At 40.4% G+C, this 27,392-nt stretch overlaps 1 protein-coding gene across 2 annotated transcripts in view; it reads right to left on the bottom strand.

Moving 5' to 3' along the window:
* Positions 1-411: 411 nt before the first annotated feature.
* Positions 412-27,392, bottom strand: part of PDE6D (phosphodiesterase 6D) — a 50,701-nt gene continuing 23,720 nt past the window's right edge. For both annotated transcript variants that reach the window (XM_036859083.1, XM_036859084.1), the window contains exons 2-5: positions 4,401-4,489; positions 3,721-3,846; positions 2,892-2,997; positions 412-1,008 (exon numbers count right to left, since the gene is read on the bottom strand). In XM_036859083.1, the coding sequence (XP_036714978.1) occupies positions 927-1,008; positions 2,892-2,997; positions 3,721-3,846; positions 4,401-4,489 (403 nt within the window). In that variant the 3' untranslated portion in view covers positions 412-926. The remainder of the gene's footprint in view (positions 1,009-2,891; positions 2,998-3,720; positions 3,847-4,400; positions 4,490-27,392) is intronic.

The raw sequence follows: 27,392 nt of genomic DNA on the forward strand, positions 1-27,392 counted from the left end.
AGGGAGATCTTTTCTTCATTTTGTAACTTCTAGTTTCTCATTTAGGAATAAGAGTCCTTACTCTACCAACTTAGAACTTCTAACCTTTCTGGAAATCTCGTGAACAAATGCACAGTATAAAAGAAGGGAAAAAGTTAAAAACAGTACAAACAAGCAGAGGGTGCATGTACGTTGTGGAAGAGAACCACGAAATATCACATCTAAAAGACAAATGTCAAGGTCATGGGTCTTGTTCAGGTATGTTGTACCTTCTTGGAAAGCAGCAACTGAAGCACTCAGGAACCACAAGATCTATCAGTCGATCTCTGGAGTAAAATATAGCTGTGATCCTACGGTCTGGTCTGTTAAATGTCTTTCTTCCCATCATGGAGCCAGGTTCACATTCCAAAAAAAGGAGAGATGAGAGCAATGCCATGCTAAAGACATAGGAATATTTTAATTCATATGTTTTAATTCACTATGTAACAATAATATCACAGTCTATTTTACAAGTTAAATGTATGAGAATGTATGAAATAGAAATGGTAGGAAAAAACTAAACGTGGGTCAGGAACTTGAATTTTTCCAAAACCAGGGGCCAAAGGAAGATGTGTTGCCTGCAGGGCCCAAGAAGGAGGCAGGGAGGGTGACGGGAACAGCTTGTGGTATGTGTTTGTCCCCATGTCTACTCCACGGAGTTGAGGCATGCCCTCTGCCCTGGTCTGGGATTGGGAGTTTAATCTGGTCAGTTGAAGATGGTGGCTTGAGAGAAAAAAGCCATCAGGTTACCTACACAGAGCTGGTCCCCTGGTGGCCGCAGGTGGGTTTTGCCGTAGAGGGAATTAGGGGTGGAAGTGTCAAAAATCAAATGTATAGATGAAAAAAGTAGACAGTTTCCTCCTTCCCCCTAAAAAAATGAATTCTTGAAATGCACACATATTCTTCTCTCAAACGTAGAAAAGTCTCACTCTGGATGTGCTTACAAGAAGATCGTCGTCAAAAAACTTTGTCTCTATGATAACATTTCCACTATAAGTAAGAAGAGAGGGCGAAAGAGTGAGCGTGTTAGACAACAGATCTCATTTCCACAAAGTGGTTTCAATCTGGGTCTGCTGGGCCTGTGGACATGCACTCACCTATAACCTTGGTTTGGGGATATTAAAATCTATGTCCATATGGGGTTAGATGTCTAACATGACATTTAACTTATGTGACTAGGTAGGTCTTCTTCAAGTTCAGAAATCATAAGAGGGAGCATGTCTTAATCCACAGTACACCTAAGGCCCTTAGAGTGCTTTGCACACAGGGGTGCCTATAAATATGACTGACTTTCTGATTCACATGGAAACCTGCAGACGTATCTTTTCCTACATAACTTACTCTGGTGGACAGCTGTGGGTTGGCCTGTCCTGCATCTATTCTCCTCACTTTGGGTAACAGCACTCTGTTCTTCTCTTGGGGAACCACCCTATCTCCAGTCCATGGGTCAACCAAGTGGCCCCGCCCTCGCCTGGCAAAGGGGTGGGCACAGGATGTAATTTGGGCCAATCAGACTCTCTTCCCTGAGCAAGATCCTTCCCACAGCTGCTCCTTGAGGAAACCATCCACAGTTCCTGCCACCTGCATCTTTCGAGTTTCTCAGGTCTCAGCCCTACCCTTTCAACACTGTCCTGTAAGCCAGAGTCAGTTTCTATGGCTTATGGCTTAAGAACCCCAAACAATACACCTGTATTGTATACAGTGTGCAATTTCATTTTTCTTGGTGGTTATCTCAGTGTTTCCAAATCAAACTACTCTTGTACTGAGTTAAAGGCAACAGTGGTACTACTTTGGGGTTCTAAAAAGTAAGACATAACTTAAATAACCTAAATATGTTATCACAGACTTAGTGGTGTTAATACCTGAAAGAAATCAGGCCTGGCCAAGAATAAGTCAAATAATGGTTAACAAAATCTAAAAAATGCCCTTCTACATATGACACTGTACTTTCCCAGGGTAATTAATATCCAGCAGATATCTTCTTGCTAATAATTAATTATAAAATAGGTAAATAAGGAACTCAAGATCTGACTGGTTGATGGAATATAAAAATACCTACTATTATACAAATTAAAAATCTATTCAAGACTTATAACATAAATAACCTCTATTTACAAATTCAATGTGGCTTTCATAAAGGACCTGTTTAAAGAGATGATCCAATATTGCACAATTATCTGTGTGAATAATTTGTTACTAGGCAATACTGCTAAAACTTCTAAAAGACTAAAATCTTTTCCCAAGAGAAAAATGGTAGGTAGGCAGTTATTGACTGACTTTTGGGGACAAAGGACAAACTAATTATTCTTTGAGCAGGAAGCATATCTATTAAAATTGTAAGCTAGTCTCTGAAAAACTATAACCAAACATTATCCTCTAAAACAGAATTAGGACTTTGCCAGATTCCACTGAAGGCCATTCAAACAAAGTACAGAGTACCAGAAGTTTGATAGTAAGGAAAGGGAGCAAATTAGCATAGACTTAATATATATTATATGCCAGTTTCCTTCCATATCATCTCATTTTATCCTCACTATACCTCTGTGAGAGAGAATTATTAATTCTACATTTAGAGAGGAGGAGAATAAGGCCCAGAGAGGTAAAGTACATTGTCCAAGATTACACAGCTAGTCAGGGTTAATCAGGAATTTAGTCTAAAGGTTTAATCTGAAGTTTTTAATTCTTTTCATTCTATCACACTGTCTTTTTCACATGACAAAAGTCAGTAAGCTGTAACTTCGGATACCCCTGGATACTCTTTTACCCTTCTTCTCAACCTAGATTGCCTGCCTGTTGAACGGGACCACGAGTCCCACGTGCCTGAAATTCCTGCTTCTAGACACCTCCACAGTTCCTGCGGCCCGCTCACTCACGTTAGCACGCTGGCTGGCATCATCTGGGACTCGGGCGCTGCCTCTATCAGGGACTGCCAGGTGTTTGTGGAGTTAGGGATCACAAAGCCAAACTCGAAGAACCATTCTGAAGGAAGAAGGAAAAGCAGGTGAGCTGGCGCCCTGGGCAGAGTCTCAGGGCTCCATGTCCCCATCCTTTAGAGCAAGTCTCTTCCTACCCCAAGACCCACCACTGAAGCCATCAGAAACTTCCCAGGCCAGAGGCACAAGAAAGGACATGGAAGCCCCCTTCAGGCTGTCCCCTGAACCACACTAGAGGCCTGCTCCCTATGCTCTGGGATCTAAAGGACTAGGACCAGCAATATTTTCTTAGAAGTAGGCTGGATGTAAATTATATAAACGGAAGTACAGAATAGGCCTTTTCACTTGGAATTTCAGCTCTAAGACACATATGTACACTCTTAGACTTCATGGTAAAAACTCAATGCAGAGTGGCCTTGCCAGTCAAATCTGTACAAGACTGTATGGAGAGCACTGTACCAGGCCCTAACCAGCAGCTTCCTTGTGACCATGTTATAATACCACGCCAGTGACAAAGCAGGCACCAACCTCAGGCCCTCCAGGGTCAGTAACCCTTCTGTTGGGCTCAGAGCCCCTGTAGTTGCCAGCTTTGTTTTTGCTTCTTTTCGCCAGGGCTCCCCAATCTGCCAGGGTGTAGGAACCCTATCACAAACTGAGTTGCAAAATAAATGTTATCAAAGCAGTGCTTTAGTTCACTGGGTCTTGACTTCTGTCCCTGTCCAGATTTTGTCCCTAAGCCCAGATTTCAGGCATGTTGGCAGCAGAATACCTTCTAGGCACTGCCCTTTGAAGTAAACTTTTTGTTCCAGGCGGAATTTTTCCATTTGCTCTGCTGAAGAGAAGTTCAATTCTCGAGACACTGCCTTGCACTTGAGGATTTTCTTCGGAACACGGGCTGGTAAAGAAAAAGAAATATTGAAAGCATTTCTGGGAGCTTCTTAGAGATGATTTAGAGCGTATATTATCTATGTTAAATTTCATAAAGTGCCTTGGTAACAGAATTACACTTTAATTAAAGGCAGAGGTCCCAAACTGGGCCAGTGCATTTGACTGAAAGATCTTCAAGGAACAACAGATTTAGTGCATCTAAAGGCCTTACCAAGATCCTCTTATCAGGAAAGGGGCTGAATGGGAACCTTCTTTCTATTCTGTTCCCTTGGTTTTTCTTTTATTTCAAGGAGATAAAAACACAAATTTTCTTTCAGAAAAAAGTTGAGATCTTACTTTGTATATTTGGGTATGTTCTAATGCTAAAATTTCAGCACGAAGTGGGTTTTGGGAAGTAGGAGAAAGAAACATAAGAAAGAAACTAGACATCTCAGCACCACGTGGACTGACGTGCTGTGCCTGCAGAGGCCCATCCCCTGGTGGGTCTCCATTAACTCAGTTCCCTGATGCCTAGGCCTGCTCTGCGTCATCAGCCCTGTGCAGACAAAGGGTGGAAAGTACCTTCATGCTCCACTCCAGGGACTGACAGGTCTTCTGTTCCTTGCCAGAGTATCTTCCCTGTCTCAGCATCCCGAAGGTTCATCCAATTTCTGATCAATATATTAAGGAAAAACAAGGCACTGAAGTGACTCCTACTTTGTACTCTAGGTGTTTCAGATTTGCTCCTATCAACTCTTGTTTATTTTTTAGCAAGTTGGCCTAACTGCTAAGTGCCAAGAAAGCAAATAAGAATGTGTAGGAGAGGGATTTCCCTGGTGGTTCAGTGGTTAAGACTTCATGTTCCCAATGCAGGGGGCCCGGGTTTGATCTCTGGTCAGGGAACTAGATCCCGCATGCTGCAACTAAGAGCCTGCATGCCGCAACTAAAGATCCCGCATGCGGCAATGAAGATCCTGCATGCCGCAACTAAGACCCGGCACAGCCAAAAAAAAAAAAAAAAAAAAAAAAAAGAATGTGTAGGAGAGTACAAAAGGCATTTAAAGGAAAAAGCAGAAACCCAGGGGAGATATTTTTGTCTACAACATGAGAACTCAGAGACTGTACACATCTAGAAATTGCAAGAACGAGGTAGAAAATGAACAGTGCAAAATTTAAAATTTTCCAACAGAATATGACCAGCCAAGATAAAAGACCTAAAGAAACAGATATGAGAGAAATTCCAGTAAATGACTCAGGCAGATTGCCCTACAGCGAAGATCACAGTCCATAAGCTTGACTCACAAGTCCAGACCTCTCACGTAGCTTTTTAGTGGCCTGCTCTTAAATATGAGAAGATAACCAAGGATCACTAGAAACTCAAGAAAGCATTTACTATGAAAGACAGACCAAAACAAAGAGGAAAAAAAAGCAACTTAGAGGAAAAAAAGGCTACAGAGGAAGATACAAACTTTTAAAAATGAGCATTAAAAACAAACACAAAAACAACCAGCAAAACATAATCCTTACAGGGACTTCCCTGCTGGTCCAGTGGTAAAGAATCCACCTTACAATGCAGGGGACATGGGTTTGATCCCTGGTCAGGGAACTAACATCCCACATGCTGCGGGGCAACTAAGCCCGTGTGCCACAACTACTGAGCTCATGCACCTCAACTAGAGAGCCCGAGTGCCACAAACTACAGAGCCTGAGTGCCACAAACTACAGAGCCCATGTGCCCTGAAACCCACACACCACAACTACAGAGCCCATGTGCCCTGGAGCCCATGCACCACAACTAGAGAGAAGCCCGTGCACCGCAACAAAAGATCCCGCATGCCTCAACGAAGATCCCGTGTGCCACAACTAAGACCCGAAACAGCCAAAAATAAAATAAATAAAAAATAAATAAATCTTAAAAAAACATAATCCTTATATATACTGTACTAAAAATTGTATACCATTGAATTTTGTGCATTTTAGGTGATTTTTCTTTGGCTCAAGGTTAAAACTTTTGAGACTGGTCAACTGATAATCTCTTTCAGTCAGAAAATGCCTTCTAACTTACATATTTATATTTTCTTGTTTCTGTATTGCTCATCATACAATAAATGCATCAACAATACCAATTAAATAAAAAAAGTATGTTCAGAGGACAAAAAAAACTCTAGGAAAATATACATTTTGATAGCAGAACCAAACAACTCCACGCAAGGGTTGGAAGGCAAAGTTGAGAGATTATTTCAGAAAGAAAAAGAAAAAGACTACAAGGATAGAAAACAGGAGAGTAAAGATGCAAAAACTGGACATCAGTACAAGAGGTCCAACATCTAACTAGCAGGAATTTGAGAAAGAACAGAAAACACCAAGGAGAGGAAGTCATCAGACAAACGAATTCAAGAAAAAGTCCAGCAAGGGCCCAAGTCACATCATTGTGAACTTGCAGAACATCAAGGTTAAAGAGAAGCTTCCAGAGGGAAAATAAGTTGTTACGCAAAGGGTCAAAATCAGAATGAATGAGACTTTTCAACAGGGACTCTGGAGGACAGAAAAAAATGGAGCAGTGCCTTTAAAATTCTCAAGGAAATGATTCCTAAAACTAAAAAAACCTTTACTTTCTCAAGAAACGAACGGTAACATGCTCCTTCAAAATGACAGGGAAGACCAAGGAAGAGGATGACACTGAATCGAGGAAGCAAGGGATCTAAAACAAGAGACAGGTAAAGGGGTCCTTAGAGTGATGTTGAAGGAGACCCCAAGACAATAGCTCCTTAGCAGGCCTGGAGGGTGACTGGTCCAGGGTCCAGACAGGAGCAAGTCAGAACACTTAGGAAGAGATTTCCTTTTAAGAAGATGAAATTTGGACTTCCCTGGTGGCACAGTGGTTAAGACTCTGCCTGCCAATGCAGGGGACATGGGTTCGATCCCTGGTCTGGGAAGATCCACATGCCACGAAGCAACTAAGCCCGTGCGCCACAACTACTGAGCCTGCACTCTAGAGCCCGCAAGCCACAACTACTGAGTCCGCGTTGCTGCAACTACTGAAGCCCGCATGCCTAGAGCCCATGCTCCGCAACAAGAGAAGCCACTGCAATGAGAAGCCCACGCACTGCAACGAAGAGTAGCCCCCACTCACCGCAACTAGAGAAAGCCCGTGCGCAGCAACGAAAACCCAATGCGGCCAAAAAAAAAATTAAAAGAAGATGAAATTAAAAATAAAGACGAAATTCATAGAATATCTAATGTGTTTATATGGAAAGAGGATTTATTCAGTTAGGGGAGATTTGGAGGTCACATTAGTGAGAAGTATAGAAAATTGAAGCAAATGAATTAAAAAACCAAGACAATTATTAACATCAGGGAAAAATCAAAGGTGGTACTGGGAGAAAGTAGTAGTCACAGTACACTACATGGCTTCATTGCAAACAGTGTTGATGTAGTGATAATAAAAAGACAGGCTATGGATCCAATACAATTATCCTGGGAGGATGGGGGAAGGAGAAGAGAGTGTATGTGTGATTAAGCGTAAAGTGTGGAGAAAGAACAAAACTCATTTCCATCATGGGAAGTTGATAAATAATGCCCAAAATGGAAACATTAAGACATAACCACAGTGTGCTATTTAGAAATATCAAGATAAATACCAAATAAATCAGCTAGAAAGAATTGAAAATAGTTTTCTCTGGGGAGTAGAAAATAGGAATGGGAGCACATGGAATGCTGTTCTTCATTAGACACTGGGTAGAACTATGACTCTAACTGATGTACACACACAACTTTGATAAAGACTAAATTTAAAAAGATAGTCCCAAGTTTTTTTGTTTTTGTTTTTAAAAACAATGAACAAATCATTAAAGGAAAATGAAATTAATATTCTCCATGCATGCTGGCTGAGCCTGAGAAAGATGGTTAATATTTACAAAGACACTGAGCTTCAGATAGATACAGTTTACATGCCTTTTTTTTTTTTTTTTTTTTTTTTTTGCTGTCTAGCAACCAAACCTTCCCAACCAGCACCCTGCAGCCTCCTTTCCCCCATGGGAGGCAGTGACTGCTTTGCACTACAGCAACTAGAAGATCCAGATCCTTCTCTCCTGGTCATGGTGCAGCTGGGGGCAAGCATGTGAGCTAGGCTTGGACACCTGGGGCCCTGAAGCTGTAGTCACACAAGGATTTGAGGAAAAGTCAGCATTTCTTCAGGGTGGGGCAGCAGGTAGTGCCAACCCCACCTTTTCTGCAGTGTTCCCCCTGTTCCTCCAACTGCAGTCAGTTCTGAAAGCACCAGAGAGCCTTTGAGGGCCTTTCCCATTGTTTGGTAGCTTGCAGTGAGGAACCCTGAACAACACAGTTGATTAGCACCATTACGTACATAATGGTACTACATTTAACCCTCTGGAGAGATTCTTTCTAAGTTTTGTTGCTATATAAAAAAAGTCACAAAAGAGAACCAAGGGTTATCCAGTAGTGTGCCTTGAATGTGATGGGTACCCCAAGCTTCCTATGCCCTTGGTCTGTTTGTGCACTGTCCCCCGACATGAACCCACCATTGCTTTGAAGTTGTGTTGGTTGTGCTACTCTCCTCTCCGTGTGTGTAATCCTAACAAACTCTCCTTGTATGCTCATTGTATTGCTGAATACTGCTGCTCTGCTGTACCTACGTGGTTTTCTCTCCTCTGTTTCATATTTCTACACTCCACTTTTTTTTAACAACTGAATCCAAAAGCAAGTCAAAAGTATCCATACTTGCTTAGGCCATCTCTTACAATTCTAATTACTACACATATTCTTCCCCATTCTAGAGTCTCCATATATTAAGAGAAAGCTTCCCCAACTGGAGAAATAAAGCAACAGCTACTACTGCTCTAGCAAGTCCACGCTGAGTGCTGATCTAAACAGAACTGCCTTAGACATTTAAGCCCAAGGTTTTCAGAAGACACAGTACTTATTCAACCTGCTGTGTACACGTTTTTTATTCTTTTTCTACAGATAGTCTCTTATGTACAAATACAGCCACACTGGACACCAAACTTTCTTAAATTAAATAACAGAACTAAAATTACTTCAAAAGTTCCAGGCTCACATGCAAGTACGACATTCCAGCAAAACTACTGCAAAAAAAGCCTTGGGGGCTTCCCTGGTGGCGCAGTGGTTAAGAATCTGCCTGCCAATGCAGGGGACACAGGTTCAAGCCCTGGTCTGGGAAGATCCCACATGCCGCAGAGCAACTAGGCCCGTGAGCCACAATTACTGAGCCTGCGCGTCTGGAGCCCGTGCTCCGCAACAAGAGAGGCCGCGATAGTGAGAGGCCCGCGAACCGCGATGAAGAGTGGCCCCCACTTGCCACAACTAGAGAAAGCCCTCGCACAGAAACGAAGACCCAACACAGCCAAAAATAAATAAATAAATAAATAAAATTAAAAAAAAAAAAAGAAAAGCCTTGGGGAAGGGGTTCTCCCCACAAAGCAACAGATGGATCAGACCTAGTAGCTTCTACAAAAAGCATTACTACCCCTGGCCCAGGTCAGCAAAGAAAAGCCTGGGACCAGGACTTACTCTTCAATCTGTTAGGGGATGAAAAGAAAACAGCCTCAAATTAGAGTATTCTCTCTGATAGTTAGTGGATAGTGAATTTAAGTTTCCTATATTTTTTAACAAGGGAGAGAGGCTGCTAAAAACACATGTTTTGTCTAATATAAGCATCTCTTCTCTTTATAAATAATCAGATTAAGGACTTAATTATCTTTTTGGGAAATATAGTAAAAAAAAAAAATCTTTGGCCAATTCAACAATTAGGCAGCTCCTGCATGTACCCTAATCAGACACGTGGTCTGGTATGATTTAGGTGCAGTCCAGTGCAGGAGCTGGGGACAGACCTGAGGTAGAGAAGGCAGTTGGCAGGTGGTGGTGGAGTGAGAAGGGAAGGTGTGAGGATTGGAAGAAACCAGTTAGATGAGTGGGGTACTAGGTAAATAGACACTATCTATTAGTGTCTACATCATGTGCTTCATTTCATAATCCTAACAAAAACCTATGAGATTTCAGCTTCAGTAAATAATACAACATTAGGGAAATACAACAGAGCTCTATCCAGTGATGCTGGGATGGAGGCTACTTAGAGCCCCTCCAAGTTCTGTGATTTTAGGAGTGAAAAGGAAGGCTCTTAGTTCATGATAGAGATGCAGTCATTTGGGAACAGCTTTCTACATCATAAAAATACAAATCCATGATAGCCTATCAGTAAAAAGAAATAAAAATTACTGAGGTAAGTGTCTTAAAATAATAACAATGTGAAAAATTGGTCCACAGAAGAGGAAGCATATTTGGCTAAAAATGTTGGAAATGAAAGGCAAGCTCTGAGGACTGATCATCATCCTGCTGAGAACATTTTTAACAGCTTTTTGCCAACCAGAGTTTTAAAAGAAAAAGAGCCTGAGTTTTAAGACTCAAAGGTCAAGTCACTTCCAGTCTTGAGAGAGGAGAGGATTAGGTGGACAAGCTTTAAGGAGGGGGGGCTGGAGGACTATTTATAAATACCACCTTCTGGGTCAGCCAGGTCTTTTCTCATTTAAAAGCTCCCTGGTGATTTATATGCAGGATGAGCACAAAGGAATGCTCATTACTAAGGGAGCCTCTGCTTGGAAGAGAGCTGTCCCTGGTAGCTGCTATTCGGAAGTAGGCAGGCAAAAGAAGCACTCATACCTAAAAGTAAGAGCAGCTTAAAAATAAGCTTCAGAGCAAAAGCAATAGTTTGTAAAGCATCAAGCCTTAGAAAGGTAACAAAGGAAAGAAACTGAGACAAACATTATGGAAGAATGAGAGACACTTGGCTCAACATGTGGTCTGGTATGATTTAGGTGCAGTCCAGCGCAGGAGCTGGGGACAGACCTGAGGTAGAGAAGGCAGTCGGGAGGTGGTGGTGGAGTGGGAAGGGAAGGTGTGGGGATTGGAAGAAACCAGTTAGATGAGTGGGGTACTAGGTAAATTTCCTCGAGAGATGTGTATGCAGGAACTGGGATAAAAAGATTTAAAATACTTTGTAACAATCATCTATAGAAGCATTTTGGAAGGAGTACACTGGCCCTTGGGAGCCTTAATTAGTTTTAAATGGAAATAGTCAGTATCAATTTTTATATATTAAGCCGAACAGATTCACTGTACATGCCAGTACCTCACCGGCCAGTTGAGGGAGGAAGAAAGAATGAGTGAGATTAGGGGAAGGGAAGAGAATAGAGAGAGGGAATGGGGAAGGCAAAGAGGGTAAAGAGGATAGAAACAGAACACACACAAACAGGGAAAGAGACTCAAGGGAGAGAGTAAAAAAAAAAAAAAAAAAAAAGACACTGAGAAAAAGAGACAAATAGAAATGCCCACATAAACTCAGAACCAAGAGACAGGGTTAAGACAGAAGGGAACAAAAAGGAAGGGGGGCCTCAGGAAGTTTAGAGATGAGATTCCACAGTTTTTCCTACTTTCATATTGTACTGTAGAGTTGTCTTGGTTAGTGGCTTTCATAGAATGGTTTGAAAATGATGGGTAGAGGAGACTGAGCACTCCAACTATCAAGCCCCTCTGAAAACGTTAATTGGCTGATTCATAGTTTCCTGGAATTTATCATACAAACTGTGGTTACCAGTGGGGAGAGGGAATAGGGAGGGGCAATATAGGGGTAGGGGAGGTAAGAGGTACAAGCTATTAGGTATAAAATAAGCTACAAGGATATACTGAACAACATGGTGAATATAGCCAATATTTTATAATAACTATAAATGGAGTATAACCTTTAAAAATTGTGTATCACTATATTTATTGTACGCCTGTAACTTATATAATATTGTACAGCAACTATACTTCAAAAAAATCTGTGGTACTTTTGAGAATGAAAGAGGGTGCTAACTGGGAAGCACAGTTAAATGAGTTGGTTCATGTAAAGTGCTTAGAACAGTCCCTGGGCATTTAGGAAGCAGTGTGTTAGCTATTATTATTATTATTATTATTAATTATCATCTCCAATCTGGCCTCCTTGCTTCCATTCTTGACTCCTCCTCCAACACATTCTCCTCACAGAAGGAAGTGGTTTCTTAGGACTGCAAATTAGATGTCAATCCCATTTTTTCCCTTCCAGTTAAAAAAAAAATTGAGTCCTTTCCGTGGTTTCCAAGGTCCCCAGTCACTATCCTCTGGTCACAGTGGGCTCCTTCCTCTGTCTCTGAGACAGTAGAGTCTCTTCTGCCTGCGTGATGCCCGTCCGAGAGTTTCTGCCCTTACTCTTTACACCCTCAGGTCCTGGCTTCAGTGGCACCTCCTCAGAGAGACTCTTGGGACCACTCAGCTTCCAGCAGTTTCTAAATCCACATCTGCCTGACTCCTAAGTCTGTGCCCCTAGGCCAACACCTGGCCACACCTTGGCCTCCCTTAAGCAGATTTGTGATATCTCCACTTCCCCTGAGAAAAGGCTAAATACCACTCCACCTTTGTGTATTAGCTTCCTGGTCAAAAACCTTCAATGGATCCTCACAGAGTGATCCAGGGCTCTCCATATATCTCAATGATCTCAAACTATCATTCATTCAATAAATGCTTACTGACAACCTACTAGGTGCCAAATATTGACATCAAAGTTGCATGTAAAAAATTTTAGGCAACATTGTTTCATAAAAAGGGACAAGTGGAGGGAAATAATATTTCTAAATTCATATATTATTTTATTAAAATTATGATCTTAAATATGTAAAAATATTTTTTCATTGGAAAGATAAGAAATTGTCTTATACTCAGGGTCACCTTATATTTGGGCATTATTCTGATAATTTTGTGGGTTTTCTTTACTTAAAACCAAAGAACTTTACTCATTTCCTTCAAGATAATTCATACTCAAGCTGGATAATTTGCAATGATATTGAGATGATTCTCTAATGATATTAACTCCAATCCTGACACCAATCTAAGGATGGAAGATATATAACATTTCGATTCATAGCAATTCACCAAGAAGGGAATTGGCTGACCAAGTGTTATTCTATTCTAGTCTTTTTTTAAAAAATAAACTTTATTTATTTATTTATGGCTGCATTGGGTCGGTTGCTGCACGTGGGCTTTCTCTAGTTGTGGAGAGCAGGGGCTACTCTTCGTTGCGGTGCGCGGGCTTCTCACTGAGGTGGCTTCTCTTGTTTCAGAGCACGGGCTCTAGGCACGCAGGCTCAGTAGTTGTGGCTCGCAGGCTCTAGAGCCCAGGCTCAGTAGTTGTGGCGTACGGGCTTAGTTGCTCCGTGTCATGTGGGACGTTCCCGGACCAGGGATTGAACCAATGTCCCCTGCATTGGCAGGCAGATTCTTAACCACTGCGCCACCAGGGAAGTCCCTAAATAAACTTTTAATTTTAGGATAGTTTTAGATTTACAGAAAAGCTGTAAAATAGTAGAGTTCTCATATAGCCCACACCAGTTTCCCTTATCATAAACATTTACGTTTGTCACAACTAATGAACCGACACTGATACATTATCATTTAATTAAAGTCTACAGTTTGTTCAGATTTCCTTGGTTTTAATGTAATGTCCTTTTTCTGTCCTAGGATCCCACATTACATTTAGTTGTCATGTGTCCTGAAGCTCTTCTTGGCTGTGAGAATTTCTCAGACTTTCCTTGTTTTTGATGACCTTGTTGAGGAGCACTTGTCAGGTATTTCCTGAGTGTCTATCAATTGGGGTTTGTCTGATGTTTTTTCTCATGATTGTGGGTTTGGGGGAGGAAGGTCACTGATGTAAAGTGCCATTTTCATCACATCGTGTCAAGGGTACATACTATCAACATGACTTATCAGTGTTGATGTTGACCTCAATCGCTTGGCTGAGGTAGTGCTTGTCAGTCTTCTCCACTGGAAACAGTCTTTTGCCCTTCTTTCCATATTTTACTCTTAGAAGGTAGTTGCTGTACACAGCCTAAATTAAGGGGTGGGAGTTACACTCCACCTCCCTATGGTAAGAATAACTATATAAATTATTTGGAATTATGCAGTGGAGATTGGTCTTTTCTCCCATTTATTTTTAAATCTAATTATTTATTTATATCAGTCCAGTTGGTTTTATTATCAAATGACTGTGCTCTGATACCTAAATTTTTATCTACAACATGAAAATGTTTCAACACTAAGTGATCTGTTTAAACATATTTATTTAAGATGTTCACCTATAAGTCTCAGGGATTCATTTGGATTGTGGGGGTAAGATAGAGACCACAGTGTATATTAGTATATAGTCACAAGGAAAAGCTGACAGAGGAAAACAAAATTGGTTTGGAGCAGAACACCTGGATTAGGGTTCAATTTCTACCACATAATAGCTGTGTGATCTTAGATAAGTCATTTATCCTGCCTGAGTTTTAGTTTGTCAACTACCGATAATACCAAAGCCTTAAGGTTATTGCAGGATTATATGAAATGCCTACAAAAATGGTTTATAAAGTGTTAAACATGATACAAATGTAGGACAGTATTATATCATAATTATTCAGGATTGGAAAAAGCAAAAAAAAAAAAAAAGGAAGTAAGTTCTGAGCTATTTCAAATTCTCTAATAAAAGCATATTATCTTAAATGCTGTATAATATTCAATAAGGGAAAAATTAGAAGTTAGTTGTATTAGTTAATGGTTGACTTTGGTTTTACTCACTCAAAACCTTATAATTCCTAGAAAATCTGTTGCAGTGCTTTTTGTTGCTCATATATTAATCAGCATTTCTTTTCCCATCTTCATCTGTTTAAGAGAACAGGTAAGACCTAATTCTACTTTATACTTGTAAATACATATATACTAAATATTAGATATACAGAAAGCAGAAATTGTATTTAGGGGTTTGAGTAGCTTAACCTGGAAAAAATAAAGGCAGGGATGGCTCCCTTAGTTTTAGAATTTCAAATAAAACCTAACTTTAATTCCTTCTGGTTTTCTACTTCACTCACATTTTACACTGATATGTATTAACTAAGAGTTAGGTAGATTTTTTTTTTATTTGAGAAAAATCACTAGAAAATGATTTTTTCTTCTATTGGCGCTTGTTGTTAAAGCTAGTTCTCTCAAAGTATTTTTTTCTCCTTTATATTGTTGGTACGATAGCCTCCCAACTAATTTTTCTCCTTCAATCTCTAGTCCATTGTTTCTTAAAGTGTGGTTTGATGATCTTGTTAAAAAAGCTGTTTCCAAGGCCTTATCTCAGACCTATTTAATCAGAATCTTTTCAGGTGAGGTCTGGGGATGCTCATTTTACACTTTAAAAAAATATTTATTTATTTAATTTATTTATATGGCTGTGTTGGGTCTTTGTTGTCGTGCGCGAGCTTTCTTTAGTTGCGGCGAGCAGGGGCTACTCTTTGTTGCAGTGTGTGGGCTTCTCATTGCGGTGGCTTCTCTTGTTGCGGAGCAGGGCTCTAGGTGCGCAGGTTTCAGTAGTTGTGGCATGCGGGCTCAGTAGTTGTGGCTCGCGGGCTCTAGAACGCAGGCTCAGTAGTTGTGGTGCACGGGCTTAGTTGCTCTGCGGCATGTGGGATCTTCCCGGAGCAGGGCTCAAACCCGTGTGCCCTGCACTGGCAGGCGGATTCTTAACTACTGCACCACCAGGTAAGTCCCAGGGGATGCTCATTTTAAAAAGCAATTCTGGACTTCCCTGGTGGCACACAAGTTAAGAATCCGCCTGCCAATGCAGGGGACACAGGTTCGAGCCCTGGTCCAGGAAGATCCCACATGCCGCAGAGCAACTAAGCCCGTTCACCACAACTGCTGAGCCTGCGCTCTAGAGCCCACGAGCCACAACTACTGAGCCCACGTGCTACAACTACTGAAGCCCGGGCGCCTAGAGACTGTGTTCCCCAACAAAGACAAGCCACTTCAATGAGAAGCCTGCGCACCGCAACTAAGAGTAGCCCCTGCTTGCCACAACTAGAGAAAGCCTGCATGCAGCAAGGAAGACCCAATGCAGCCAAAAATAAATAAATAAATAAGCAATTCTATGTGCAATAAAATTGAAGTACCACTTGTCTAGCCTTTACAATCTAATACACTGTGACTAGAGTTACATTCCTAAAGTACGAGCTGGATCATATCATTACTTCCTCTTCATAAACCTTCAAAAGACTTTCACTTCAGAGAAAACTTCCTAACTTCTTAGCTTGGCATTTAAAATTCTTTACATTGTGGCACAAACATGTCTCTAGTCTCCCTTTCTGCTTCACAGCCCTTCCTATCCCTTCCTGTACCCCATTCTCATCTAGGCACAGTGAGTATACTATGCCCCATGCACCTCTATGCTCTCTGGTCAGCTTGGGCACTTGTTTGAAGTCTCTCAGGAGAGGAACCAGAAAGATCAAGAGAGTTGAGTTGCCTTTTGGAGACCTAATCAAGTGTTATGATCACCACAAGGCCACACCAGACAAGCTGATAAAAGGAGGTGGGAAGAAACCTTTCTTTAGCTTAGAGGACCCCTGTGGAGGCAACCATGACAGAGGGAAATGGGAGTAACAAAGACACAATAATTATCATTGGCAGAAGCTGGCTATAATTGCCCCAGATGTACCAATTGCAGAGCAAAGGCACCCATATCACCCCAAGAAAATCTCTCTAAAATACATCAAGTGTGACCAGTCTTTACTTCCATCGAGAGAAGGAAACACCCTTTGTCCTTTTCATATAATGCCGTAAATGTTGTACAGCAAAACTTGTTTCAAAAAATGGCAGCTTCTCATCGTGTGATGGGACTAAGAGAAAGGCAACAAAGCAGAGCTGTTCAGTACCCTAACCAAAGTTACACAGTTGAGAGGCAGCAGCCCAGGATTTGGAATGATGGTCAGACTCTGAAGCTTAAGCTTCTTCCACTATTCCCGCTGCCTCCCCATGAAAGGGAATAAAGCAACGACAAAACAACTGTCTTAGTCTTCGTGCTCCTTCTTACCCTTTCCTCCAAAGATTAAAATTCACCCTTGTTTCTATTACAACTTTTAAAATTACCATGTTTTTTTCTTAATGAAATGAAAAACAACTTATTTGTAAAAAGATCCAGAAAAACTCTTAAGTCTTCAGCACTTCTAGAAACACCAAACTGCTCAAGCCAATGCAATTCTGGTTTCAGTCATTGGCTCCTATTCTAGGTGAAGCTGACTGCTCATGAAGTGATTCACAGGTAAAATATAGCTTTTAATTCTTTCAACCATTAGTAGTTCAGGTCTCCCTTAGTTTGCTCATTCTCCTATATCCTGAGTTTGCAGTCTTTGGATGATGCAGAGTTGAGGGAGACTATTAGGCTATGGAAGAGGAATATACATTTTTAACAATGGATGAAAAGAAATATTTTGTATTCAAGGAAGAGAATGGGTCAAGAAGTGTTGAGTAAGGAGAAATAAAGATGCTATGTATAAAGTAAGCCATGGGGAAACACTAGAAGCATTCCCTTTAAAGTCAGAAGTAGGACAGAGATACCTTCTAGCACCACTATTATTTACTTTATTCTGGAGGTACTAGACAACACAATTATAAGAGACGAGAATATGAAATATAAAAATTGGAAAAGAGAAAATAAAATTATCATTATTTGCAAGTGATATGACTATATATCTGGAAAACCCAAAAGAATCAAAAGAAAACCTACTGTAAATAATAAACAAATAAGGATGCTTGGCCCAAAATTAATACTATATTAACAAAAAGCAGAAAATATAATGGAATGAAAAATCTCACAAGCAAAAGCAACAAAAAAGTTAAATACTTAGGAAGAAACATATCAAGAAAGTTGTAAGCTCTGCAAGAAAAAAAAAAAAAACTCTAAATGCAACTGAGGGACACAAAAGAAATATTAAATAAATGGAAAGACCTTAATTTTGGATGGAAAAATTAATGTCATAAAGATTAAGCTGTAAATTTAATGCAATCCAAATAAGTGTAACTATAGGATTTTTAAAAAACCAGGTAAACTGAATTTAAAATTCATATGGACAATATGAGAATCATCAGGAAAATCCTGAAGAGTAACAAGAAAAAGGTAACAAGAAATACATCCTTCCAGATATTAAAACTTATAAAGCTATAGTAATTAAAATAGTATGTAGAGCTGAATGTGACCAGGCAGGTCAATGGAAGAGAACAGAAAATTGAACAATGGAAGAGAATAGAAAAAATCATATGGAATTTAGTATATATTAATAGAGACATTTAAAATCAGCGGCAAAAAAGATGGACTACTGAATAAATAGTGTTAGGACAAAACGGTGGCCATACAGAAAAATTAAATCTCTACCTCACTCCTTCCATTAAAATGTATTTCAGATAGATCAAATTTTAAAAAGGAAGGAAGGAAGGAAGGAAGGAATAAAGGGAGGAAGGAAGGGAAAAAATACAAAGGGAAATGTGGGAATCTTTTTTATAATCTAGGAGTGGGAAAGGTCTAATATGATGAAAAATCCAGAAGTCTTTATAGGAAGTTTCTTCCTTCTCTGACCAAACCTGCAAACTGCCAGAAATCTTCACTTCCCACTGTCATTGCTTTATTCCTCCCACTTAAAGCCTGTAGAGGCTCCCTATTTCATATATAATTTATTCCTCCACTTGATTTAAAAAAAAAACAGTCCAGCTTTTTTTTTTTTTTTTAATTTTTTTTTTTTATTTTTTATTTTTTTAATGCTATTCTTGTCTGCTTACATTCTTTTTATTTATGTATGTATGTATGTATGTATGGCTGTGTTGGGTCTTCGTTTCTTTGCGAGGGCTTTCTCTAGTTGTGGCAAGTGGGGGCCGCTCTTCATCGCGGTGCACGGGCCTCTCACTATCGCGGCCTCTCTTGTTGCGGAGCACAGGCTCCAGACGCGCAGGCTCAGTAATTGTGGCTCACGGGCCCAGTTGCTCCGCGGCATGTGGGATCTTCCCAGACCAGGGCTCGAACCCGCGTCCCCTGCATTGGCAGGCAGATTCTCAACCACTGCGCCACCAGGGAAGCCCCAGTCCAGCTTTTAAACTGCAAAAAAGTTTGTTTTCACTATATAACCTTTTATACTGTTTGAAAAAATTTTAATCTGTATATTACTTAAAAATAAAAGCACAAATAACTTCGGTAAAAATCACTTCCTAATTATTAACCAAAGGACAGGCCTAATTTTTCATGCCCTAGGTCACTTGAATTTCTTTCTTTCTTTGGAAGTTTTTCTCTTTAGTGATGACTTGGGCCTGGGTTCCTCCCTACTCTAATATATAGTAACTTCTGCAGAAGGAGAGAATTCCAGTAGGATCTGTTGAATTAGATCAGATTAATCTTTGCAGCAGCTTCTGCCATGTCAACTCTGGTGTCACTAGTTTCACTTCACTAAAGGCAGCGGTGTGTGCCTTCTTTAAACAGAGGGGCAGAATTACCAGGCCACATGTTTGTACCTCCTGGCTAAAACAGACACTATAACCAGCCATCTCTGAACGAATCAAGATTTAAAAATGAGCTTCTACTTGCCAAACGGCCCTCCTCAATGCCTATTTTTGTCTTCCTCTGTCTGATTTTCTAGTACTTGCTCCCCATTACACTTCCCTTTATTCTGAACTCTCATAGGCTTTTAGCAGGTGTTTTGTGTACTAGTTACTGTTTCCCTAATTTGATTATGGGTTTCTTGAGGGCAGAGGTGTTCCCACTCATTGAGTTTATAGCAGAAACAGGGAAATCTTTGGCTGTGAGTTCCTGGCTTTTGTGTCACATCAGTCAGTACCTTTCCAGTGTGCCAAAAGTAATTAGCAAAAATTTTATTTTGGAGGGGGGGGTAATAGGGCTAAGAAGGATGAACAATGAAGAAATCGCTTACAAATTATTAGGTCTAGGGTACTCTACATAAGGGTAGTCAATATTAGTTTTTTATAGGGTACATTTTCTTAGGAAGGATTTTTATTTTAGGATTATGTTTGAATTAAGGCAAAAAAGGGACCTATTTCTTAATTAGCATTTTATTTTTATTCTACTTTGTAAAGTACAATTTATCTCTTTTTCATGGCACTTATTAACAGGTATCTTAGAGTTACTGTACAGTTGGGGTTTTTTTGTTTGTTTGTTTTTGCCGTGCCTTGTGGCATGCGGGATCTTAGTTACCACTCCCTGCAGTGGAAGTGCGGAGTTTTAACCACTGGACGGCCAGGAGAGTCCCTACTGTACCGTTCTTATTTACTTAGAACTTGGTTACCGTTTTCAGTCTTCCTAAAAAAATAATCAAATTCTAGAAATAATCTTTTCCTGCCATTTTAGTAACAGTTTAGAATTATAAACTTTGGAAAATGTAATCTCTTAAAGATGCAACCAAAGTCAAAACAGGGGCACATTCCTAAACTATGTCAGAGAAAACAAAGACCATTAGCTCTATTAGCTTGAAATGTGACGGAGTACAAAGGAATCTTTTTTTTTTTAACATCTTTATTGGAGTATAATTGCTTTACAATAAGGAATCATTTTTAAATGGGCAATTATTATTAGAAATAAATAGCACAGTCTCCTTTATATTTTCATACTAGTTTTAGAGATTGGATAATTTGTAAAGATAAATATCTGCTTGCTGATCATTTGAATGCACACACTTAACTAGAAAAAGGTACCACATCTAAGATCCTGTGAGATTCCTTAATATAAGAGGAGAGAGAGATTGAAAGGGAGAGAGAAGAGAGAGAGAGAGAAGAGGGAGAGAGGAGAGAGAGGAGAGAGAGAGAGAAGAGAGAGGGAGAGAGAGGAGAGGTGGAGAGGTGGAGAGGGATGGGGAGAGAGGGTGGGGAGAGAGAGAGAGAGAGAGGAGAGAGAGGAGAGAGAGGAGAGAGAGGAGAGAGAGGAGAGAGAGGCGAGAGAGGCGAGAGAGGGGAGAGAGGGGAGGGAGGGAGAGAGGGAGAGAGGGAGAGAGGGAGAGAGGGAGAGGGAGAGAGGGAGGGAGGGAGGGAGGGAGGAAGAGAGAGAGAGAGAGAGAGAGAGAGGGGGGGGGAGGGGGGAGAGGGGGAGAGAAAAAGAGAAAGAAAAACAGAGAAAGAGTGAGCCTGCTTTTTTATACAGCTGAATTTAATGTTAGCAATTTAAAACAGTTGTGTGAAAACGAAGGGTTTTTTTAAAAATTAAAAAAAATTAAATGGTTTAAAACGCTCTGCAGGAATTTACTGTTTTAAAGGTACCAAATAAGTTAACTTATAAATGGAGTAAATTTTCTGTAATATTAATGTTTAAAGCCCTAATTTGAGAGTTATAAGTGAATTTCTGTTTACTGTGATTTCTTCAGGCAGGGCACATCCATGGTAAGTCTTCACTGTGATAGGAAAGAATGTCAGTCATATTAGATAACAACTTCTGAAGATTATACCCTACTTAGATACAATCATATTTCAGATCTGAACCACCTAAAAGCCAGAACTTAATTTGTCACACCACTGTAATATATCTTTCCCTACCACACAAGACCTCTCTCTTAAAAAAAGAATTCCTTTGATGTCTTCATAAAGTTACATTTTTTTTCCTTTTTTTAAGCCAAAGAACCTGGAGTGCATTACTGTCACATCAATGACACCGTATAATTAGCATACACTTTCAATATGACCTCAAGCAAGGGCCAAGACCAAATTATCTATATGGGAAACAACTTCCAGGGCAGCACTAACTTTATTCAACCAAGAGAACCTGAAATTCTCTGCTATATTAGTATTTGCTGGCAGAGGAGGCTGCTGTCACATTATTTTCCTTTGTCTCAGTCAGAAGCCACAGGGGAGGGCTACAGGGTTTGCTTTTGACTTGAAACAACAGCAGAGGTTATGGATTCCCTGCCCTGCCTAACTTGACTCCTGGCTCCTCCCCTGGAAACAGGGTAACACTGGGGACAGAACATACCAAACAGGACAAGCAATCTGCTATTCCATGAAACTTTTGGTTGGCCACTTGGGGAACATGGAAATGTCTGTCAGAGGAAGGAAAATAAGGAAATTCTGTAGAGCTGGCTTTAACAAGGAGGTCCACTAGCTTCCTTGTTACCCTCTCTGTTTCTTTGCTCCACTTCTCACTTCTTTTAATACACATTGCTGAGTCTGACTGTAAATACGATAGCTGAAAAGCAGCTGGTTCCACAACTGTCTTGCACGGTTATTCACCAAATGGACTCTCAGGGTAATCCTAGAACGTATGTTACCCAGGGAAAACAAGAGCTGATGGTACTGTACCAATGTCCATTTCCTGGTTTTGATAATATACTGTGGCTATGTAAGCTGTTATCATTGAGGGTCACTGGGTGAAGGGTACAAGGAAACTCACTGATCTATTTTCACAACTTCTTGTGAGCTAAAATTATTTCAAAACAAAGTTTAAAAATAAAAAAATAGACAGACACCCATATGTACATCCACACTACTAGTTTCTAAGACAGCATTTAAGACTCAAAGGCTGTGCTTTTCTTTATGGCCTTCAATATCCCATTGTTGTTTTACTTTACTTATGTTTAAACTTTATCACTTAGTTTTTTCCCTTACTGGTAACAGAGTAAATGATATTCAGTAACATAACAAAGATTTCAATAGGGAAATAAGGCAAACAGAGGCCTTATTTCCAAGTGAAGTTAAAGAGAAACTGTAGAAAGGGTCACAAGGAGGAGATTTCTTGTCCTCCTTTGACTGTGGTTTATCTCTCATGCTGAGAATTATAGGTTTCGGGGTGGGGGAAAGATGCAGAAGAGTTAACCAGTTAACCAGCTGCTGAGTTAAACAGCTGGTGGTGGTTTTGGACCCAGGTAACTAGAAAAGTAATGGTACCTTATAAAAAAATTTAAGAGAAAAAAAGAATTTTATTTTCGAGAGGAGGGGAAAAGAGTTGGTAACAGTATGGCAAAGGAGGATGCAACACGGAGGCCCCTCAAAAACCTCAAGGATGAAAAAACATGCAGAACATGTAGGTGGTAGTAGTAGTGGGAAGTACACTAACGAATACTTCAAGCTACAATAATTAGTTTGGAACTAGCATAAAAATAGGCAGACCGATATACTAGAAAACATAGCCGTGACCCCAGCGTATATTAAACTTCTATACTATATGCTATATTCCAAATCACTGAAGAAAAATGGCTAATTATCTCACATTCTTTACTATAATACACTACAATTGGCCTCAAGAATTAGATATAAAGAAAATATAGGTGAATATTTATGTGACCTAAGGATGAAAAAGCCCTCTAAACAGACATGCAAAAGAAAAAAATCATAAAAAGAGTAAAGAGTGTATAATTTGATAAAAAATAGTTCAAGACCCGAGTGGTTTCAGCCAGAGAGGGAGAGTACTAGGGTTGGGGACAGAGATCAAAACAGACTAGTTTATTCAAACTGTTCTAAGTTTTTACAGGAAGAATATATTTGTTTATTACTTGAGTTAATTTAATTTAAAAAGTATCTCAGAAAGTCAAACCATAGAACACCTGCTACCTCAAAATCATCATAAACAAAGTTAAGTCAAATGAAAAACTAGAAAAATATAATATGACAAGCAAAGGGACAAGGTCTTTACTATACAAGGAGCACTTACATAAGAAAAAGACAAAATGGCTCAAAAGAACACTAGGCAAAACATGGGGGAAATGCAAGTTTTCACCTGTCAGACTGGCCCCCTGAGCCTGGCCCTCAGAGAAGGTGAGGGAGAAAGAGCCGTGTCTCCCCAGGGTTTCCAAGGGAGGTGCCTCCTTGGGGGAGGACAAGGTTTCAGAGAGGCAAGCAGGCGGGAGGGAGGGCTCCAGGAAGAGCTCCTGGAGGGAGGAGGCTGGTTTTAGAGTGGAAAAGGGTTTTCTGACAGGGTGGTGTTGGGGAGGCCTGGGTGGAGTATAAGGCAAGGGGATGAGACCACCAGAAAGGACCGGTGCCTGGAGGAGCCTGCATTTGGGGAGGGTACAGGAAGTTTATGGAGTCACTGAGTCATTTATAGCCTATTCTCAAGGTTTCCGACTTTACAAAATTATTTTGGTGCCAAAATTGCCCAAGGGCTTTGTTTCTTTGGGCATTGACCTTTCTGACCTTCCTTTCCAGTCAGTCACCAAGTCCTGCTATTTTCTTCCATTAAAATGCAGTTTTGGGCTTCCCTGGTGGCACAGTGGTTAAGAATCTGCCTGCCAAGGCAGGGGACACGGGTTCGAGCCCTGGTCTGGGAAGATCCCACATGCTGCGGAGCAGCTGGGCCCGTGAGCCACAATTACTGAGCCTGCGCGTCTGGAGCCTGTGCTCTGCAACGGGAGAGGCCACGACGGTGAGAGGCCCGTGCACCGCGATGAAGAGTGGCTCCCGCTCGCTGCAACTGGAGAAAGCCCTCGCACAGAAACGAAGACCCAACACAGCCAAAAATAAATATAAATAAATAAATAAATTAATTAAAAAAATGCAGTTTCACATTTTTTTTCCCCCCTATCCAATCTGCACACTACTGCCAGACTGTTGTTTCTAAAGTATCACTTAGATCAGGTCTCCTCCCTGCTCAAAAACCTTTCAGTGCTTTCTACTGTCACTGGATCAAGTAAAGACACACACACTCATCCGCCACCCTGAGGTGTCTCTGGTTCACTTCAAAAACATCTGCTCCAGGGCTTCCCTGGTGGTGCAGTGGTTAAGAATCCACCTGCTAATGCAGGGGACACGGGTTCAAGCCCGGGTCTGGGAAGATCCCACATAAAAAAAACAAACAAAACAAAACATCTGCTCCAGCCAAAGTGGTTCAATCACAGACCTGTCCCTAAATGTGACACCACCCCCAAAACCTTTTTTGTGCTTTGCCTAAGCTGATTTCACACTCGAAACACCCTTTCCTTTTTACTTCTCCATAGTCTAGCATCCTTTCACGTTCAGTTTCATTCCCTCATCAGTATACAATGTGGTTAAAGCACAGGCGTGGAAACTCACAGCCCTGGTTATAATCATGGCTCTGTCATTTGTGACCTTGGACTTAGCTTCTTAAGGCTTAGTTTGCCTCAACTCCAAAATGTAGTAAATACTTTTACGACTTTTGTGAAGATTCAGTAAGAACTGATGTACATAAAACTAATACAGTGCCTGGAACACAGTAGATTAGTAGTAGTGCCTGGAAACTCACTAGATTAGTATTCACTGTTATTGTCCAAACACACTCTTTTCTCTGAGTGTAAAGTTTTTCTTACTAGCTGGTAATAGCTTGTGTGCACTGCTGTTTTCTCTCTTTATTTAAACTTTTTATACTTCTTAACACTCAATGTGCCAAGCCCTGTGTTAGGTGCTTTACAAACACAAAACCACATGAGTTAGGTACCGCTCTATCACTTCACTTTCTGGATGGGAAAACTGAGTTTGTAGATATTAAAAACCTTACCTAATATTAAACAGCTAGTAAAGAGTAGAAGGAAGATGCAGGTGATTCTTTGATTGATCTATTTTTAAGATTGAAAATTGCCTAGGACTTTCATGAATGATCGTTGGGCAGTCCTAATGAGGCAGGTCTGGACTTCCCTCACCTGGAGATTTCTCCCAGGGAGAACTGAGCACTGTCACTAGATCCGGCTTCAGCATCACTCTCCAAACAGCCAGAGCCTGGGCTTTCCTCCAGGGACCACCATGACCCTTTGACTTTCAGAAAGAAGGCATACTAGCAGCCCCATGTTTTGTTATAAGAAGAGAGGAAGATCATTTCCAGAGTCAGAAATCATGCCATAAGGCATCAAGAACAAAAACCAGGTTTCCATCAGCAAAAAGCACCTTTCTGAGGAGAAAAAAAAGAGAGGTTCTTAATAGAAAGAGCCAAGCCTTCTGGGTACAGAAGAGGCCAACTTTTCCCAAAGGTAACATTTAAAAGACTGTGAGTCTTAAGAGTCAGAAAGACAAAACCCTAAAGGGCAAGGGAAGGACAGACCCCACTATTAATTTATTCTTCACTCTGATGACAGTGCCAGTACATGCAATTAGAATTTTTTTTTTTTTGGTAAGAATTGAAAAAAGACAAAAATGAACCATTACGTTAACTGATACTATAATTATGTTTACAGACTGATTTCCAGTGGAATCATTACACATTAGGCCTCTTTAGGAGCCTATAGTTTTCAGACTGTGAAAAAGCATTGCCTCTGAGTGAAACCTACAAATTTTATCGCCCTAACTCTAAAGATAAAACTGTTTTGGCTGATAAAGGTTAAAGAACTCCTCTAAAACAACCAGACAAAAGAAACCAACAGCAAAACAACAAAACAACAACAACAAAAAGCAAACTTCTCATGTCTCGGAGAGTTAACATACACTGAGCTAAGGCTCAGTGTATGTTAACTCCCTGAGTTGGGAGACTGGGATTGATGGATGACCAACAGGGGTTCTGAGGTTTCGTCCTTCATTCATCCACTTGTCAAATTCTGCTCAGAGGCTCTTTGCTTGTGGAAGGAGGGCAAAGAACTTTTTTCTCTACAATGCTTTTTGTTATTCTCTCCTGCAGGTCAAAAGAGAATTATGAGGACTGTTCAAATAGCATTAAGATGGCAATATTTCCCAAATTCAACTTGATCACTATCAAAATCCCAGCTGGCTTTTTTTGCAGAAATTGAAAGACTGATTCTAAAATTCATATGGAAATCAAGGGACTCAGAGTAGCCAAACAATCTTGAGAAAGAAAACAAAGTTGGACAAATCACACCTCCTGATTTCAAAACTTGCTACAAAGCTACAGTAATCAAGATGGTGTGGTACTGGCATAAGGATAGACATATATATCAATGGACTAGAACTGAGAGTCCATAAATAAACCTCACATTTATGGTCAAATGATTTTCAACAAGGGTGCCAAGACAATTCAATGGGAGAAAGAATAGTCTTTTCAACAGATGGTGCTGGGACAATGGGCTATCTACATGCAAAAAAAATAAAGTTGGACCCCCAACTCTCACACCATACATAAAAATTAACTCAAAGTGGATCATAGGTCCAAATGTAAGAGTTAAAATTATAAAACTCTTAGAAAAAATATAGGAGTAACTCTTTGTGACCTTGGGCTAGTTAAAGCCTTCTTAGATGACAGACTAGAAAAACACAAGTGACAAAAGAAAAAATAAATTGAACTTCATCAAAGTTAAAAACTCTTATGCTTCAAAGGAAACCATTAAGAAAATGCAAAAACAGGGGACTTCCCTGGTGGTCCAGTGGTAAAGAATCCACCTTCCAATGCAGGGGATGTGGGTTCGATCCCTTGTCAGGGAACTAAGATCCCACATGCTGCAGGGCAATTAAGCCCGTGTGCCAAAACTACTGAGCTCGTGCGTCTCAACTAGAGAGCCTGCATGTTGCAAACCACAGAGCCCACGCGCTCTGGAACCCATGCACCACAACTAGAGAGAAGCCCATGGGCCCCAACGAAGAGCCTGCATGCCGCAAGGAAAGATCCTGCATGCCTCAACAAAGATCCCATGTGCCACAACTAAGACCCAACGCAGCCAAAAATAAAAACAAATAAATAACTAATTAATAAGTATTAAAAAAAAAGAAAACAGAAAAACAACCCACAGAATGGGAGAAAATATTTGCAAATCATAAATCTGGTAAGGGAATTGTATCCAGAATATATAAAGAACTCTTACAACT

This window comes from Balaenoptera musculus, chromosome 7 (assembly GCF_009873245.2).
Source record: "Balaenoptera musculus isolate JJ_BM4_2016_0621 chromosome 7, mBalMus1.pri.v3, whole genome shotgun sequence".
Taxonomy (NCBI): Eukaryota; Metazoa; Chordata; class Mammalia; order Artiodactyla; family Balaenopteridae; genus Balaenoptera; species Balaenoptera musculus.